Raw genomic sequence first — 14,444 nt, forward strand, 5'->3', positions numbered from 1 at the left:
CCCTCACAGAAAAAAGTGACTAACTGGGAAGCCTCAAGACCCTCCAAAGCAGCACAGGCATTTATTTTGGGCACCTGGAGAGGCAGCAGAAAGGTAAATCACCAATTGGGTGTGCAAGAGAGAAGAGACACTCCAGCCAGTGGCTCCTACCCTACCCTACCCCAGGCTCTGCTGCTAGTCCCAGCTGGCCAGGACAAGACTTCCCTTGCAGAGGAAGAGAACGACTGGGGCTGGGTCACACCCTCAGAAACCTCCCCAGCAGCAGGAAGTGCTGCTCCACACCCACCATACCACCCCCTGTACTGCCCCAATAAGCATCCCACACCCAGATCCCCAAACAGCTGAACCCATACCCCCACCCAACCGACCCCCAGCACCTGGACACCCCCTGTGCAGCATCCCATTGCCCCTGCACCCAGAACCTCCCCAACAAGCCTGTGCATCCAGATCCCCCCCACTGAGCTGCCCACACCCAGAACCCTCTCACCCCACACTAGGATCCTGCTGAGCTGAGCCTGTCTGCCCATACTTGGTGTGCAGGGGCAGGCCCTTGTGTTGTGTCGGGTTGGGTGCAGCCTCCCCGTTGAGTTGGGAGGGGAAGAAGGAACAGCTGCAGGGTGCTCCCCACTGCCATGCTGGAGCCTCCACATTTTATTTGACAAAATCTGCAGAATTTTAAAATATTGTGCACAGAAGTTTTTTTGGGTGCAGATTTCCCCTCAGGAGTACACAATGGAATTCTCAACGAGGGGAAAAAAAAAAAAAAAATCTGCATAGGAGACGAGGCCTTCTCCATGGGTGAGAAGACATTAGAATGAAGTCTCCCAGGAATGGAGGACCATAACAAACCTCACCACCTTCTACTCCAAGTGCAAGGTGCATTTCTTTAACCTTATCTACTATAAGCACATTGCAACAGGTTTAACACAAAAAACCCCAAAACTTACAAGACACTTTACCATATATGCTTCTCTCTCTGGATGAAATCTTTCCTATGATGTAGCTATTAAAGCAACATAAGGGAAGCTGTCAAACAAGTGACTCACCATTCATAGCTTGCTTACCAACTGTTCTGTCATGCTTTCTGATTCACTAAAGTATGGTGGATCCACAATGTATCAGGAGGAAAAAGTTGCTGGACATAGTTTAAGCACTAGAAGCACCAATTCTCAGATTCATCAGGTTTCACTTGTAAGTTTGTTTACTTGGTATATAGCAACTGAAAATCTAGATTCAATATTAAAAATTTAAAAAGCTTACACTTTCAATATGTGGAGGACAGTTGCTGCCTGTTGCCTCAACGGGAATGTCATCATATTTCTCAAAGTTAATGCCTGTATTGCCTCCGGAGAAGAGCTCCCTGAAAGCAGATGATAAAAGACATCAGTATTCTACTAGTTAACCTAGATTTGATTGTCATGCTGATACCTAAATGAAGTTACTCACTGTTCCAGACGATCACTTGGTGGAAGTGGTTTTGACCAGTCATCTTCATCTGACTTTTCAGACCAGCGACTATTTCCACCACGGTCAAATCTGCCAAAGCCACCCCTATCACCACGACTGCCAATACCATCGTAGTCACTGCCTCTTCCACGGTCCTCAAATCTAAACACAGCAAAAAACCTATTTAGAAATCTAGCTCAACAGGGTGGTTGTTGGACATGCAAACTGAGGCCCATTATGTTTAGCCGCATATTGATTCCACACATTAGGTAAAACAAGGTAGTGTTATATTCCAAATCTGGAATCAAATTCAACAAAGTAGGGTGTACTCAACAGGGTGAGCTGGTGTACATTAACTTTTACCGAACAAAGTATATGTAATGACTCATGTTTTAGGGGAAACTTTAACAGTGCTGCTTCATACATTAACTGCTCAATTGTTTATAAACTAGAGCATAAGCCTAATAATCAAAATAGGAAGCTAACTAGTTATAGGAGTTAAGTAACAGTATTTTAAAAAATTAAAAAGTTTGTAAGTTGAGAGAAACTGACATTTACCTGTAGAATGGCAATTCAGAATTCTCCCTTTTACATGTGTTTGAATTACAGGTTTTAGTGGACACCTGTTCTAGAAAGGTGACAGTTTTGTACAAAGGGGAGGCACATTAAGCCATGTTAATTCATTGAATGAACTTTATAGTAAAAATTCACAACTGGCAAGTTTAACTTGCTCCTACATTTTATTGCTCATACAAATGGAAATTTTCTAAACTCAAGTACACTTGGCCCTTTGCCATGTCAATGATTGCATTATACAGGCAAGCTCCCTCTCTGTAAAATGGGCTTTGGATAAAAGGTAGAAAAGAGTCCTTACCTGGGTTGCGTTTAGTTTTAGGTCTGGTAAACCATGTTTGAGAAAATGCAGGATACAGGACTAACGAGGCGAAAAAGGTCATTCTCACCACACTTGTGCATACAAACATGAGGTGTTTAGAACTGACCAAATAAAGGGAGAGAACCTGCAAGAGTCTTACCCAATTGTTTTATTAAATTCACTCAGATTTTGTTCTCAGCTACACTTTTAATGAGAAAAAAATGTTGAGAACATTCTAACTTCAATTTTGTCATTTTACATTAAGCACTTGCTCCCAATAACTAGTAAGTGTTCACCTGTGATGCAAGCATCCTATTGCCATGCCACAGAAGTGGCAAATCACTACAACTCCAGTGTCATTAGCTAGTCCAAAGACTCAAACCAATTCACTCAGTTTAAGACAGTGTTTCTCAGCCTTTGTGCTGGCAACCCCTAACTTAAGCTTGGGGTTTCAGCCACCCTGCAGCATGGGGTTCCCAGAATCAGCTGCCTTATGGGGCTGAAACCATGTATTTAGTTTTGTGGGGCCCTAGGCAATTGCCCTGCTTCTTACCCGCTAATGCCAGCCTGCTCATGACCCCAGATTGAGAAACACTGCTTTAAGTTATTTACAATACTGCCTATCCTGAAAGACTAGTTTTCCAAGCAGGGTTCTCATTCTGCTGCCCCAAATTACTAAGTAGCCCTGTTTCCAGGTCATATTGAGAACTGAAGCTAGAGTGAGGCAAGATCACAGTTCTACCACAAAACTGTTATTAATGCAGATGTAAAAAAGTTAGTTTTGCTCTGCATGGAGCAAGAAGATACTAACCTTCCTCCTCTTGACCCATTCCCACGTTCACTAAAGAAGCTTGATTTTCCCCCACGGTCACTCCGAGCACCAAAGCTGCTGTATGCATCCTTGTCTCTACCAGAATTCCACCCACTGTCAAATCCTAGACATGGAAAGAAAAGGGTTACTTTTCTAGTCATAAGAGTCAATAGGTCTCTGTTCAAGGTAACAAACCAATTTTAACAAGCAAAAGACTCTGTTCAATCTAAAGCCACCATGAAGGTGCACATGGGTTAGGAGCTAGCCAAAAGGAAAACTCCAACAGAGTGCATTCTCCCCACCCCCACACTATTATTAGAGTGATTTAGCACAGGAGATGGATTTCAGACACATGGCTAGCTATACTCATGTAGTTAGAGAATATTGGAAAGTTGTACAGTACTAATGAAATGACAGGTCAAGCAAGAGATTCACATTTTAGAGTCCAACTATGCAGTTATTTAAATCTACACTACTTAACTACATAAAAACAAGGACTTAGTACAGGGATAGCCAAACTGTGGCTTATGAGCCACATGTGGCTCTTACCATTATAGTGCAGCTCTGACCACTGCCACCCCCAAAATTCTCCACCTACCAGACCTGGGGGAGGGGAAGCGTGGGACCTCTGCCTTGCAGCAGGGTGGGGGGTTGGGACTTCAGCCCCGTGGGGTGCACCTGCCAAGGCTTGGGGCTGTAGCAGGAGCAGGGCTGAAGCCCTGAGCCTTGTCAGGCGCATCCCCAGCTCTTGAACTTCTGAGATTGTCATATGCGACTTGGAGGGTCAGTAAACGTAGCTACCCCAACTTAGTATAAAATAGTCTCAGTATGTTGTGCTCATAACCTGAATTGTACCCAAATTGCTGCAGTTAAAAAAAACCTAATCTAAAGCACACTAAGCTCTAATTTACTAGTCTAATATCCTGGGAAGGAATGTCCACAGGCGCTTAATGAAGCCACTCTTCACCACACCCCAGCCATAGTAGCTCATTCCTTAGAATTTCATAGTACTCCAAATAACAAGACACCAATGACTGGCTCAATCGCTATGTTAGTATACATGGTTAACAAAAACTGAAACTATAGCAAAATGCTACCCTTGAAAAGTCTAACTTTTGGAGCTGGAGAATCAAGCTGTTTTTTCCTTCTTGTACATAAATCTGAGCTCCAACCTCCTTTGGCTGCTGAATAGAACAACAAAATTTCTCCAACCCCTACAAGAAAAGCAGGCAAAATTCCCCAGCTCCCACCCAAAAGTGAAGGGGTCACTACATCTGTGTAAAATTATATCTTTGCATCCAGAAGTTTTGAAATTGATTATCCTGCCTTGAAGGCCCATTCAAAAAAGATCCTACAGGTTGCATAATATAGACCAGGGGTCTCAAACACACGGCCCGCAGGGCTCTTGTGTGTGGCCCACCAAGCTCCGCCCGCCCCACCCCTCCCCACCTCACCCCCCCGCCCCTCTGCCTACCCATGGGATTGCCTCCTGATGCTGCAAGCGCCCAAAGCAGCAGGCAGCATGCCCCTTTGGGCCGGGGGAGGAGGCAGAGGGCTCCGGCATTGCCTCCTTCCAGGCACCGCCCCCCACAGCTCCCATTGGCCAGAAACAGGGAACTGCAGCCAATGGGAGGTACCTAGAAGAGTGGCTTGCCGCACAAGCAGGGAAGCCTGAGCCACTCCCCCTCAGGCTGCAGGGACACCTGGAACAGAGCAGCATGGAGCCGGGGCCAAGGCAGGCAGGGAGCCTGCCCTGGCCCCAGTGAGCTCCGCTGCCACCCTGGAGCCGCTCTAGGTAAGCGGCACCAAGCTGGAGCTCACACCCTGAACCCCTCCTGCACCCCCAACTCTCTGCCCTGAGCCCCCTGCCACATCCCACACCCCAACTCCCTGCCCTGAGCCCCCTGCCACATCCCGCACCCCAACTCCCTGCCCTGAGCCTCCTGCCACATCCCGCACCCCCTGCTGCATCCCACACCCCTCCTGCACCCCCAACTCCCTGCCCTCAGCCCCCTGCACCCTTTCTGCACCCCCTGGGGGTCAGTGTTGGGGTGGGGACTTCAGGGAAGGGATTGGAATGGGGCAGGGGCGGGGCCTAATTGGAAGGGGTGGAGTGGGGGCAGGGCCAGAGGCAGCAGGGGGGGGTTCAGTGATGCAGCCTTCGGGCCAATGCACTAGTCCTCATGTGGCCCTCGGGGTCATCTGAGTTTGAGACCCTGATATAGACTGACACTATCTTTCTCTTACCTGTTTTGAGATGGGAAATGAAATACTAAGCCAAACAACTCTTCCTATAACCACACCAGGAGGGTTAAAAGTGAGATAGATGTATGGCGTCATTAAGGACAAAGTTGAAGTTTTGTGATAGTTATATGCAATTTAGAGCCACTAAAAGCACTTACTGACACTTGAATTAGTTTTGATTTGGGAATAGTTTTAGGACCATATTTGTATTTTGGCCAGCCAATCTGCAGTCTAACATCTCAAAATGTAGATCAATAAATATGAAAATCTTTTATTAGCAAGGCAGCTTAATGAATAGAGGAGTGCCTGTTTTAAGGCATCCCTTACACACAAGCAACACTGAAAAAGTGGTAGAGTACTCGGTCATTTTGTGGGTGCTTTCCAGGGGCAAAGTTCAGAATCTGATGTTTTGATTACTCAACTTAAGCTAGAAGACTCGTTTGTAGTTATGGCACTGGACTGGGAACCAGGAAATCAGTTTTATTCCTTGTTTAAGTACAGACTTCCTGCATGACCTTGGGGAAGTCACTTTGGTAGCATTACTCTTGTTTTAGACTGTAAACTGCAGCAGACTCCCACCTTTTGTATTCTCCATTTACAGTGTAAACTCTTCAAAGCAGACCTTCTATCCATGTAGAATATAGCAGCAACAAACATAATGGCACCCCATTCTCAGTTATGGCCTGTAAGCCCCATTTCTTGTATTGTGGTAGGTGAAGACAGGCAGCTCAGCACTAAACCAGTACCATATGCACTAAGTCCAACTTCATAAGCCACTAGCATTCATGTGAGATCTCAGTTTCACATGCTACAAATTTAAACCAAACTGAAACTTTTGGGAGGAAAACTATTCTATAGTTGTTACAGTAGAGTAGTTATCTTGTCTCCACACCAAATTGCAGGAGTGCTGTTGGCTGAAAGGTGACAGTTTAACAATCCCCTCGCCCACCTCTGTCATCATGTCCAGATCCTCCTCTAGATCCAAACCCATTGCGATCACGATCATAGCCATTCATCCGGCTGTCTCGGTCATAGCCATTCATATAGCCATTACCTCCGCGACCAGAGTCCCAGTTGGGGGAATCTTTGGCAGAGAATAAAAAGTGAAACAATTAAAGGAAAATGTCACTCATGCCAGTGAGCAGTTTGCAAGCTCCATAGCACCAATCCAGAGGTGGTGTAACCTTTACTGCCAGAATGCAAAAAGCTGCAGCAATACAGAATCCTTCCAAAGGCAGGGGATACTTTTAGGTCCCTATCCCTAATTGGGGCTACAGACCACTTTATTGGGAAGGATGCACAGCAAGAACAGTTTCTCTAGTTTACTAAACATTGTTCAAACTGTTAACTCTTATGGAGGAGAGATTCCAAACTCAGCCAAAACCAAATCTGAGTTTGTTGAAAAGGCTCCTTTTAGTTTAAGGAAAGCTAGTTTAGTTAGATAGGTCAGATGTTCGTGAACTGGAGCAAACATCAAGAGTATGCTGTGCACTATGGTTATTGCCATACTAGAAGTTGATGAAACCTGCTGGAAGAACTCCAGGTAGTTGAGAATAGCTCTGAAAAAATAGTAATTGAGGGAGATTTAAGATTCTCCCCCCCAACCTTTTATCTGCTCCTTAGTTAACAGGCGAGACTAAACCAAGCCATCAGGCTTCCTTTAAGAGTCAGGAAAGCCAGATTTTAGTAGTGTTTTTCACTTGAAGACAATTACACAGGATGAACTCCTAAGAATTTTGGACTATAGTGTAGTATACGGTGTCACATAAGCAAAGCAGTATTGGAAGACATGTCATAGTAAGAACTGGTTTTAAGAAAGGGAAATAGATGGTTAGCAATGAATCAATGACTGGGTCCAGAGAGTTAACGGCTGCATTTCTGGAGAGATCTCAATTGCTATGTTAAGATTTCACTGGTACAGAAAGGAACAGATCCCAGAAGGTGAAGATTTTGATATTCTTATTTCATATAGGAAATGACCCAGCAAGACATGGGCATAGTGAATTAATTAGTTTCAGCAAGGTTTAGACCTAGTGTCACCACACAAAGCTGTGCCAGTTTTAAAAGTCAGTCCAGCTTTCAGTTAACATAGCATAGCTTTGTTTCAACCAGGCCTTAGTAAAGAGACATGCAGCCACATCTATACCAAGGCAGTCAACATCATAATAGCTAGAGAAAGTAGTATTTAGAGCAAGTCTTCAGTCTGAGTGAATTGTAATCTTAAATTTGTGAAGGCAAGCAGAACAGATTACAAGCTTAAGGAATGAACTGTGCCGTTAACTAGCAACAACTAAGAGACAGTATTTTAAACAGTGAACTACACTAGTGATGAAAAAACATGGCAAGCAACATACAGGATTTTACCAAGTGTCATTTATACCCATGCAAGTGTCCAAGTTAGACTGCACACACTTTCTTCTGCATGATCAAGTGCAACTCAAATAAGCCAGTGGAAGTCAATTTTTTGTTGTGAAGGCTAGGACTATAACAATGTTTAAAAGGGGACTGGATAAATTCATGGTGGCTAAGTCCATAAATGGCTATTAGCCAGGATGGGTAAGAATGGTGTCCCTAGCCTCTGTTCGTCAGAGGATGGAGATGGATGGCAGGAGAGAGATCACTTGATCATTGCCTGTTAGGTTCACTCCCTCTGGGGCACCTGGTATTGGCCACTGTCAGTAGACAGATACTGGGCTAGATGGACCTTTGGTCTGACCCAGTACGGCCTTTCTTATGTTCTTAACTTTGAGTCTCATTATGCATGATGGCTTTCATCCGTTTCCAAATACAGAGAACTCTCAAACCATGGTGCAAACAGAACTACAATGTTTGTTAGAAATAAAGGTCTGATGCAAGTTGACTTATCCTGCAAGTGTTTGTTGAGACCTTGGCTTTATAACCATTTACTGGTAATCTTTGCCAAAGTCATTTTACTAGGCTTTCACTGTAAATGGAATGGCAACCTTTCATCCCCTACATTACTACTACTAGACCACTTTGCCTCAGTAGACAAGTTCTAGAGAAAGCCATGCTAAATGTTGTAATAGGGTATAGTAGACAAAGGCTTGGGGGGGGGGGGGAATAAATAAAAATAAAAACCAACCAACCTTGTTTTTAAACCTACTCTTCATCCGTGGTGATTAAATGCAGAATGCTACTGGCTTAGCTGATTTGGCTAAGAGCACAACTACCCTAAGGAGAAGTCTACAAGGGTGCAATTTCTTACCAGTGTAGCCCTACGGTACTACTGAAAAGCAAGATTTCATCCATACTCGTGTCTTTCTACTGCTTTAGAGTTGGTATTAAAAGGTTACTATCAACTACAGCCCATGAACAATGGTCAGCTGTGTTTTGGAAGCTTGGATACCAGATACGTGTACATTCTTAATATAAGCTCACTATAACAGATTCTGCAGACCTAAGATATTTGACTACTGTGTTACATAAAAACATTTTAAGCCAAGCAGCAGCTAGTATACCTATCTCCAGAACAGCTGAAATGCAGTCAGAAAGGATGATTGCCAATTTAAAATGAAAATGGAAAAAGCCACATGCAAAATCAAACATCACTTGTTAGTTCATTAAGTCACTGCTGTATAGCCAGTTTCAACTCATGCTATAGAATAGCATAGTTATTCATCAGTGTGCTGATGATATGGACTTACAGCTTCTTGGTGGTGGCCCTGAATTGGAATAGTAGTTTTTCATGTAGCTACAGATATTTCCTGTCGTAAAGAGAGCCATGAAAACTCCAGGGATATAGCAGAGTCAAAACCAAAAGGCTTAAAGAAAGTTCAAGACACAGAATGTATTCTATACTTTCTCCAATCAGGCATAGTTCCATCAACCTGATGATCAAAGAGGCATTACAGAGAAGCTAAAAGTACAGAGATGAAACTTAAGTGCCTGGTATGGCTACAAAAGAACTGGAGGGGGGGGAAAAAAAAAAAAAAATAGGCAGATTTCCATAGAGGACAGACAAAATTCCACAAGTTAAAGGCTTTTGTTTTCTCCCATGCATGTCATATAGAAAGTGGTTGGCACATTCATGAGTCAGCTGAACAGTACAGCATCTCATTTCATCCAGTAAGATTGAACAACGTTTTAGCCAGTTAGTGAAATATAAACCCTATTAAAGGATGATTTCTACCATTGCTCTTTAAGTAGTATTATCTTGGGCCGGCAAGCATTTGAATCACTTCCACTTCAGAATTACTTGAACACTCCACCTACTCTACCATTCAAGGAATTGGTAAACCAAAGGATTCTACTGCAAGTGAAGCAAGATGGTCTCCATAGGCAATTCAGAAGAGCATTTTAAAGATATACCCACATTAGAAATAAGGTGAACAGAGAAGCAGCTCTCTTCTACCCCACAACGGGGCCTTGGATCCACTGCACCAGGCTTCTCCCATCAGTAACTGCATCCTGAAGAGTCTCCCTCCGAAGAAATATGGCATAGAAGCTACATTTTTTTATTAAATCTTGGAGGCAGACTAGAGCATTTCCTGCCATCTGTAGTAAGTTGAAGCAGTGGCATCCCCATAATCTCAGGGCTATGCCATGGGTAAGTTTGGAAAGTTGTGGGCTAAAGGAAAAAAACATCCATAAACAATGCCAATGGGATTTAGAATGAGTTACCATGCATTGAAGGGGGAAGTATCAGCAGCACTTTGGCTCCACCTTCCTGTAGTTGAGCAGTCAGTGAGGTTTGGGACTTCACTCTACTAGGTCTGGCCCATCTATCACTTATCAATCCATTAATTTAATCATGAATTAACAATTTTCTTTCCCAGACCACTGTTAAGCCGCAAAGGCTTTATACATTCCAGCATATTCAACTGATAAACAGGCTGACTTTGTGCTGCTTTAGGCAATACCTACCTAAGGAAAAAAGGTGTATTTTAATGTTAAGGTAAGGCTAGTTATAGTATGGAGGGGTATGCTTCAACAGCCACAAACCTGGAGATAAGCAAGTGCTCTGCTCAACAGTTTTAACCTTGAATTTTTAGAAGTGCTTGCAAGCAGAATAAGTTTGTTTATGGTTTGTGCTAAATGGCTCCAGGAGTACTAGGCTGAAAAGGTCAAATTTCCATTTCAGTATCTCCAAAAATCAATTGGTGCCATTATCCCAGGAATAGTGTTTTAGACTAGATCTAATGTTGAGAAGTGAATTGATACTGGCATCTCCATTAGATTTCACTAGGTTATCAAAAGCTGAGTTGCTAAGTTAAGTAGATTGCTAAATAGTTACATTAATTCTATTTTTAAGATGCTTTATATGTGTTTTAACTAGTCAAGATTGGACAGTAAAGACATACTCTTAAAATTAAAGAGTAACAGAATACACAGTAGTTTCTTGGATTACAGTGGTGGTTTTGCTAAATTTAGCAAAATACTTGATTCAAGCTTTTCAGTCTTCTTTCCACTAGCAAGTTGCATGAAGTAATGTGACAGCTGACCGACACATTTCAGTAATACCCATTGCCATGTACTGTAGTTTTAGCTGCCCAATTCTAACTATTGGGCTGTCATTTCTGACAAGGGATTGTGCCATTTTTGCTCCACCTACTCAGTGCATATCATGACCACACACTACTGCAGTAGTGTGCAAATACCACTCATTGAGCTGTCTGAAGGACTTACCTCTTTCAGACTCACTAAGAAGGAAAGGAAAGAATTAAGGATTCCCCTCCTATGTATTACATTGACAGGGATGCAATTTCTACCCTCCCTCCCAAAACTGAACTGTCCATAGATCAGGTAAAGATCAGACAGCTCCATTTTATCTGATGTAAGTCTCATTATTTTATAGTAAGCAGCCCCCTCATAAGCCATATATAAACCACAGTTTCTCATATATTCCATGTTTCCCAATGGCAGCAAGAAACACGTTTGCAGTTTTGGGCCATAGGAAAAAGGACACTGGTACTGTTGATACTGCACTGCTGCTATTGCCCATGGATTATTCTTTTTATAAAAAAGACATTACACAGAATCTTAACTGAAGTGAACCAGAATCATTTTTACTACTCAATGCCAGCCAGCAACAGTATGAATTTTATCAATCTCTGGTGTAGGAATTGAGACGTGCCTCCTATCCACAGGAAAATGGATCCAGACTGTATACTTCCTCAGAAGTGACAGCAGGAGTGAAGTTAAACTAATTTTTGGAGATATCACACTGCACTCAAGAGATTTCCTAACACTAGCACCAATGAGTGATTAGAATGGATACGGCTGACCCCAGATTACAGCGAAACAATCATTTATTTGTAAGATTAAGAGTCCATCTTGCTTCAACACTGTCATTTGATTATGACCTATGCAACTTGGAAGCTGATGTAGTCTCAGGCTTGGTAGACATCCTGCACAATATAATCAAGTGACAGTTCAACTACAGCCAAGGTCAAATTTAGTGTTTAAGTTAGTGATACAGCCAATGAAAGCAGAAGACTTATGACTATGTAAAGAACAACCTAGCCCCCCCCCCCCCAAAAAGGTCATTTACACTATGAAGAGTAGTGTAAAGTGTCAAAAATCTGAAATGCGTATCTTACTATTGAGATGAGAATTCAAGCATGATTGGTACTTGCAGTTGTCCTTTGCTGTATATTGGCATTAAGGAATGCCAACACATTAACAAACAAACAAAAACACACATACCCTGTTTTGAAGGTTCTCTATTCCGTAAGTGAGGAGGAATGTATCGACCTTCTAAAAAGAAGAACAGACACTAGTTAGTTTTGTTAAAGAACCACATACAAATATATAGTAGCAACATCTGTTAAAGTGTCTTCGCCACCAAAAGTGTCTTTATTCTGAGAAAGATCCGGTTCAACTACCTGCCTCTTAGGGGACTCTTCATGCAAATACACCATCCCAATTAAGGCCCATAGAACCTGCCTCAATTCTAGAGGCTTCAAAAGCCACCCAAGACAGCGCAGTTATGATGTGAAACAATGTACAGCACAAATGCCTACAAGAATGTATTTGCCATCCCCTTCTATTCAACACAAATGTAAGAGTGCTGTTTGGCCTCAGTCTATGTGCTTTATGGCTTCATAGCAGAGAATTGGCTGGTTCTCCAGTTTTCCTTGGTCAGTGGAATTTGGCAGCGTTTTGGCTAGCTAGATTTGATCCAACCCTCTGACTTTCAACTTCTGAGACCAAGGGTAGAGCTCAGTTTTAGCATGTTGACACTTCAGGAAGCATTGACCTTACACAATACCATTTTAGAGGACTTTCCCTAGTAAGTCCATTGAAATGCTTCTTGCTGAGCCTCCCCAATAGTGACCTTTCAGAAAGGACATCTTGTTGCATCTCTCTAGAGCAGGGGTAGGCAACCTATGGCACGTGTGCCAAAGGCAGCACGTGAGCTTATTTTCAGTGGCACTCACACTGCCCGGGTCTTGGCCACTGGTCTGGGCAGCTCTGCATTTTAATTTATTTAAATGAAGCTTGTAAATAACATTTTTAAAAGGTTATTTACTTTACATACAACAATAGTTTAGTTATATATTATAGACTTATAGAAAGACCTTCTAAAAACATTAAAATGCATTACTGGCACGCGAAACCTTACATTAGAGTGAATAAATGAAGACTCGGCACAGCACTCCTGAAAGGTTGCCGAGCCCTGCTCTAGAGAATATGGTTTATTTGGTGGGCTTGAGTATAGTATAGTAAGACGTTCTACTTACCACCCAGGGATGTTCTCTCTATATAGCACTCCTAGTTTTAAGGAGCAAAGAAATTGATGCCAGATAGCTTAGGCACTGGCTATAACACTACTTGAGCAACATCAGTCACATACAGATGCTGTCAGGAGATGTTGAGCTCTCTAAATATCTCAAGACAATCCACCATCCCCTTTCAGAGCACTACTAGAAGCAAAATGATCACTCCTTTGCTCCAAATTTTAGTACCTCAGCAGAAGAGAACACTAAGATACCCTTGCTTCAAGTATAATTCTTATATAAGAATCAAATGTGAAATTCATACAATCAAAAGGAAGATTCCCCTACTGACACCACCCATATCAGGGCCTCAGTCCTGTGCTGCAGTAAAGAGCCTCCCAGAAATGCTATTAATTCCATATGCCAGAAGATGCAATTCAGGTCTTCAAAGCAACACTCCATTAACTGACTTAGAGTGGAAGTAGATTGGCATCCCAGAACCACTATGAAAAGATGCCTATGCAAGACAAGAAACGGCCCCAATAGGCAACTAAATTTGAGAGTTGAAGGGGCCCCCTCATGCAGCTTAGCTTCTAACTAAACGCCTGCTTCAAAGACATACCTGGTGGGGAAAACAAGAACTAGTCTCAAACTTGGAGACCAGCTTCTATCAAGTTAAATCCTGAAGGATCTGAATAGGTTTTGCCTTTAAACAGGGAAGGAGTATTAACCTATACTACTCATTGATCCAATACATCCCCCCCTCCCCCAAAAAATAAAAAGTCAACCCCTTTAGTTTCCCCCCCTTACATTAAGTCATTTTTAAATAAAGGCCCAGAAATGGGTTGCGTTTTTCAAAGCTGTACAGAACAAGCAGCAGCTATTTTTCTAACTATATATCTGGGTATAGCCAAAAGAGAACATGTACATCAAGACATATACTTACTTGCTGTGCTTCCACCACTCTGAGAGTCTGAGGAATTCAGGTCTAGACCAGCAAACTATCAATAAATAAATAATATAGTATTCCTGTAGTTTATATTAACACATTGCCATCAATTCATATCATGTCATTAAGAATTAGATTACTAATGAAACTTGGGTTGGTTTGGAGCACTGGAGAGGTTCATAAGAACAAGCAAGCTTCTAGCATACAGGAAGAGCAATTGTAGTAAAAAGTGTTAAAACTGACACCATGATCTTTGATGCTATTCTACTTTCATAGCCCAGTGACAATTCAATTTTCGAATGCTTTTATGCCCACAAATGAATGTGCACCACATTCAATGGCTGCTTGATAACCAGAACCTAGCTCTCAGTACTTGCAATTCAACAATTAAAATAATCAAATCAAGAACTCCAGTAATTTCCCTCTTATGCTACTGAATTT

General features: G+C 42.5%; 1 protein-coding gene across 1 annotated transcript in view; it reads right to left on the reverse strand.

Moving 5' to 3' along the window:
• DDX3X (DEAD-box helicase 3 X-linked) overlaps positions 1-14,444 on the reverse strand; it is a 36,687-nt gene that overhangs the window by 20,244 nt on the left and 1,999 nt on the right. Inside the window, exons 2-7 of the mRNA XM_065423622.1 lie at positions 14,001-14,055; positions 12,042-12,092; positions 6,325-6,459; positions 3,132-3,255; positions 1,447-1,608; positions 1,261-1,360 (exon numbers count right to left, since the gene is read on the reverse strand). Of these exons, the coding sequence (XP_065279694.1) occupies positions 1,261-1,360; positions 1,447-1,608; positions 3,132-3,255; positions 6,325-6,459; positions 12,042-12,092; positions 14,001-14,055 (627 nt within the window). The remainder of the gene's footprint in view (positions 1-1,260; positions 1,361-1,446; positions 1,609-3,131; positions 3,256-6,324; positions 6,460-12,041; positions 12,093-14,000; positions 14,056-14,444) is intronic.

This window comes from Emys orbicularis, chromosome 1, assembly GCF_028017835.1.
Source record: "Emys orbicularis isolate rEmyOrb1 chromosome 1, rEmyOrb1.hap1, whole genome shotgun sequence".
In the NCBI taxonomy this organism is placed as follows: Eukaryota; Metazoa; Chordata; order Testudines; family Emydidae; genus Emys; species Emys orbicularis.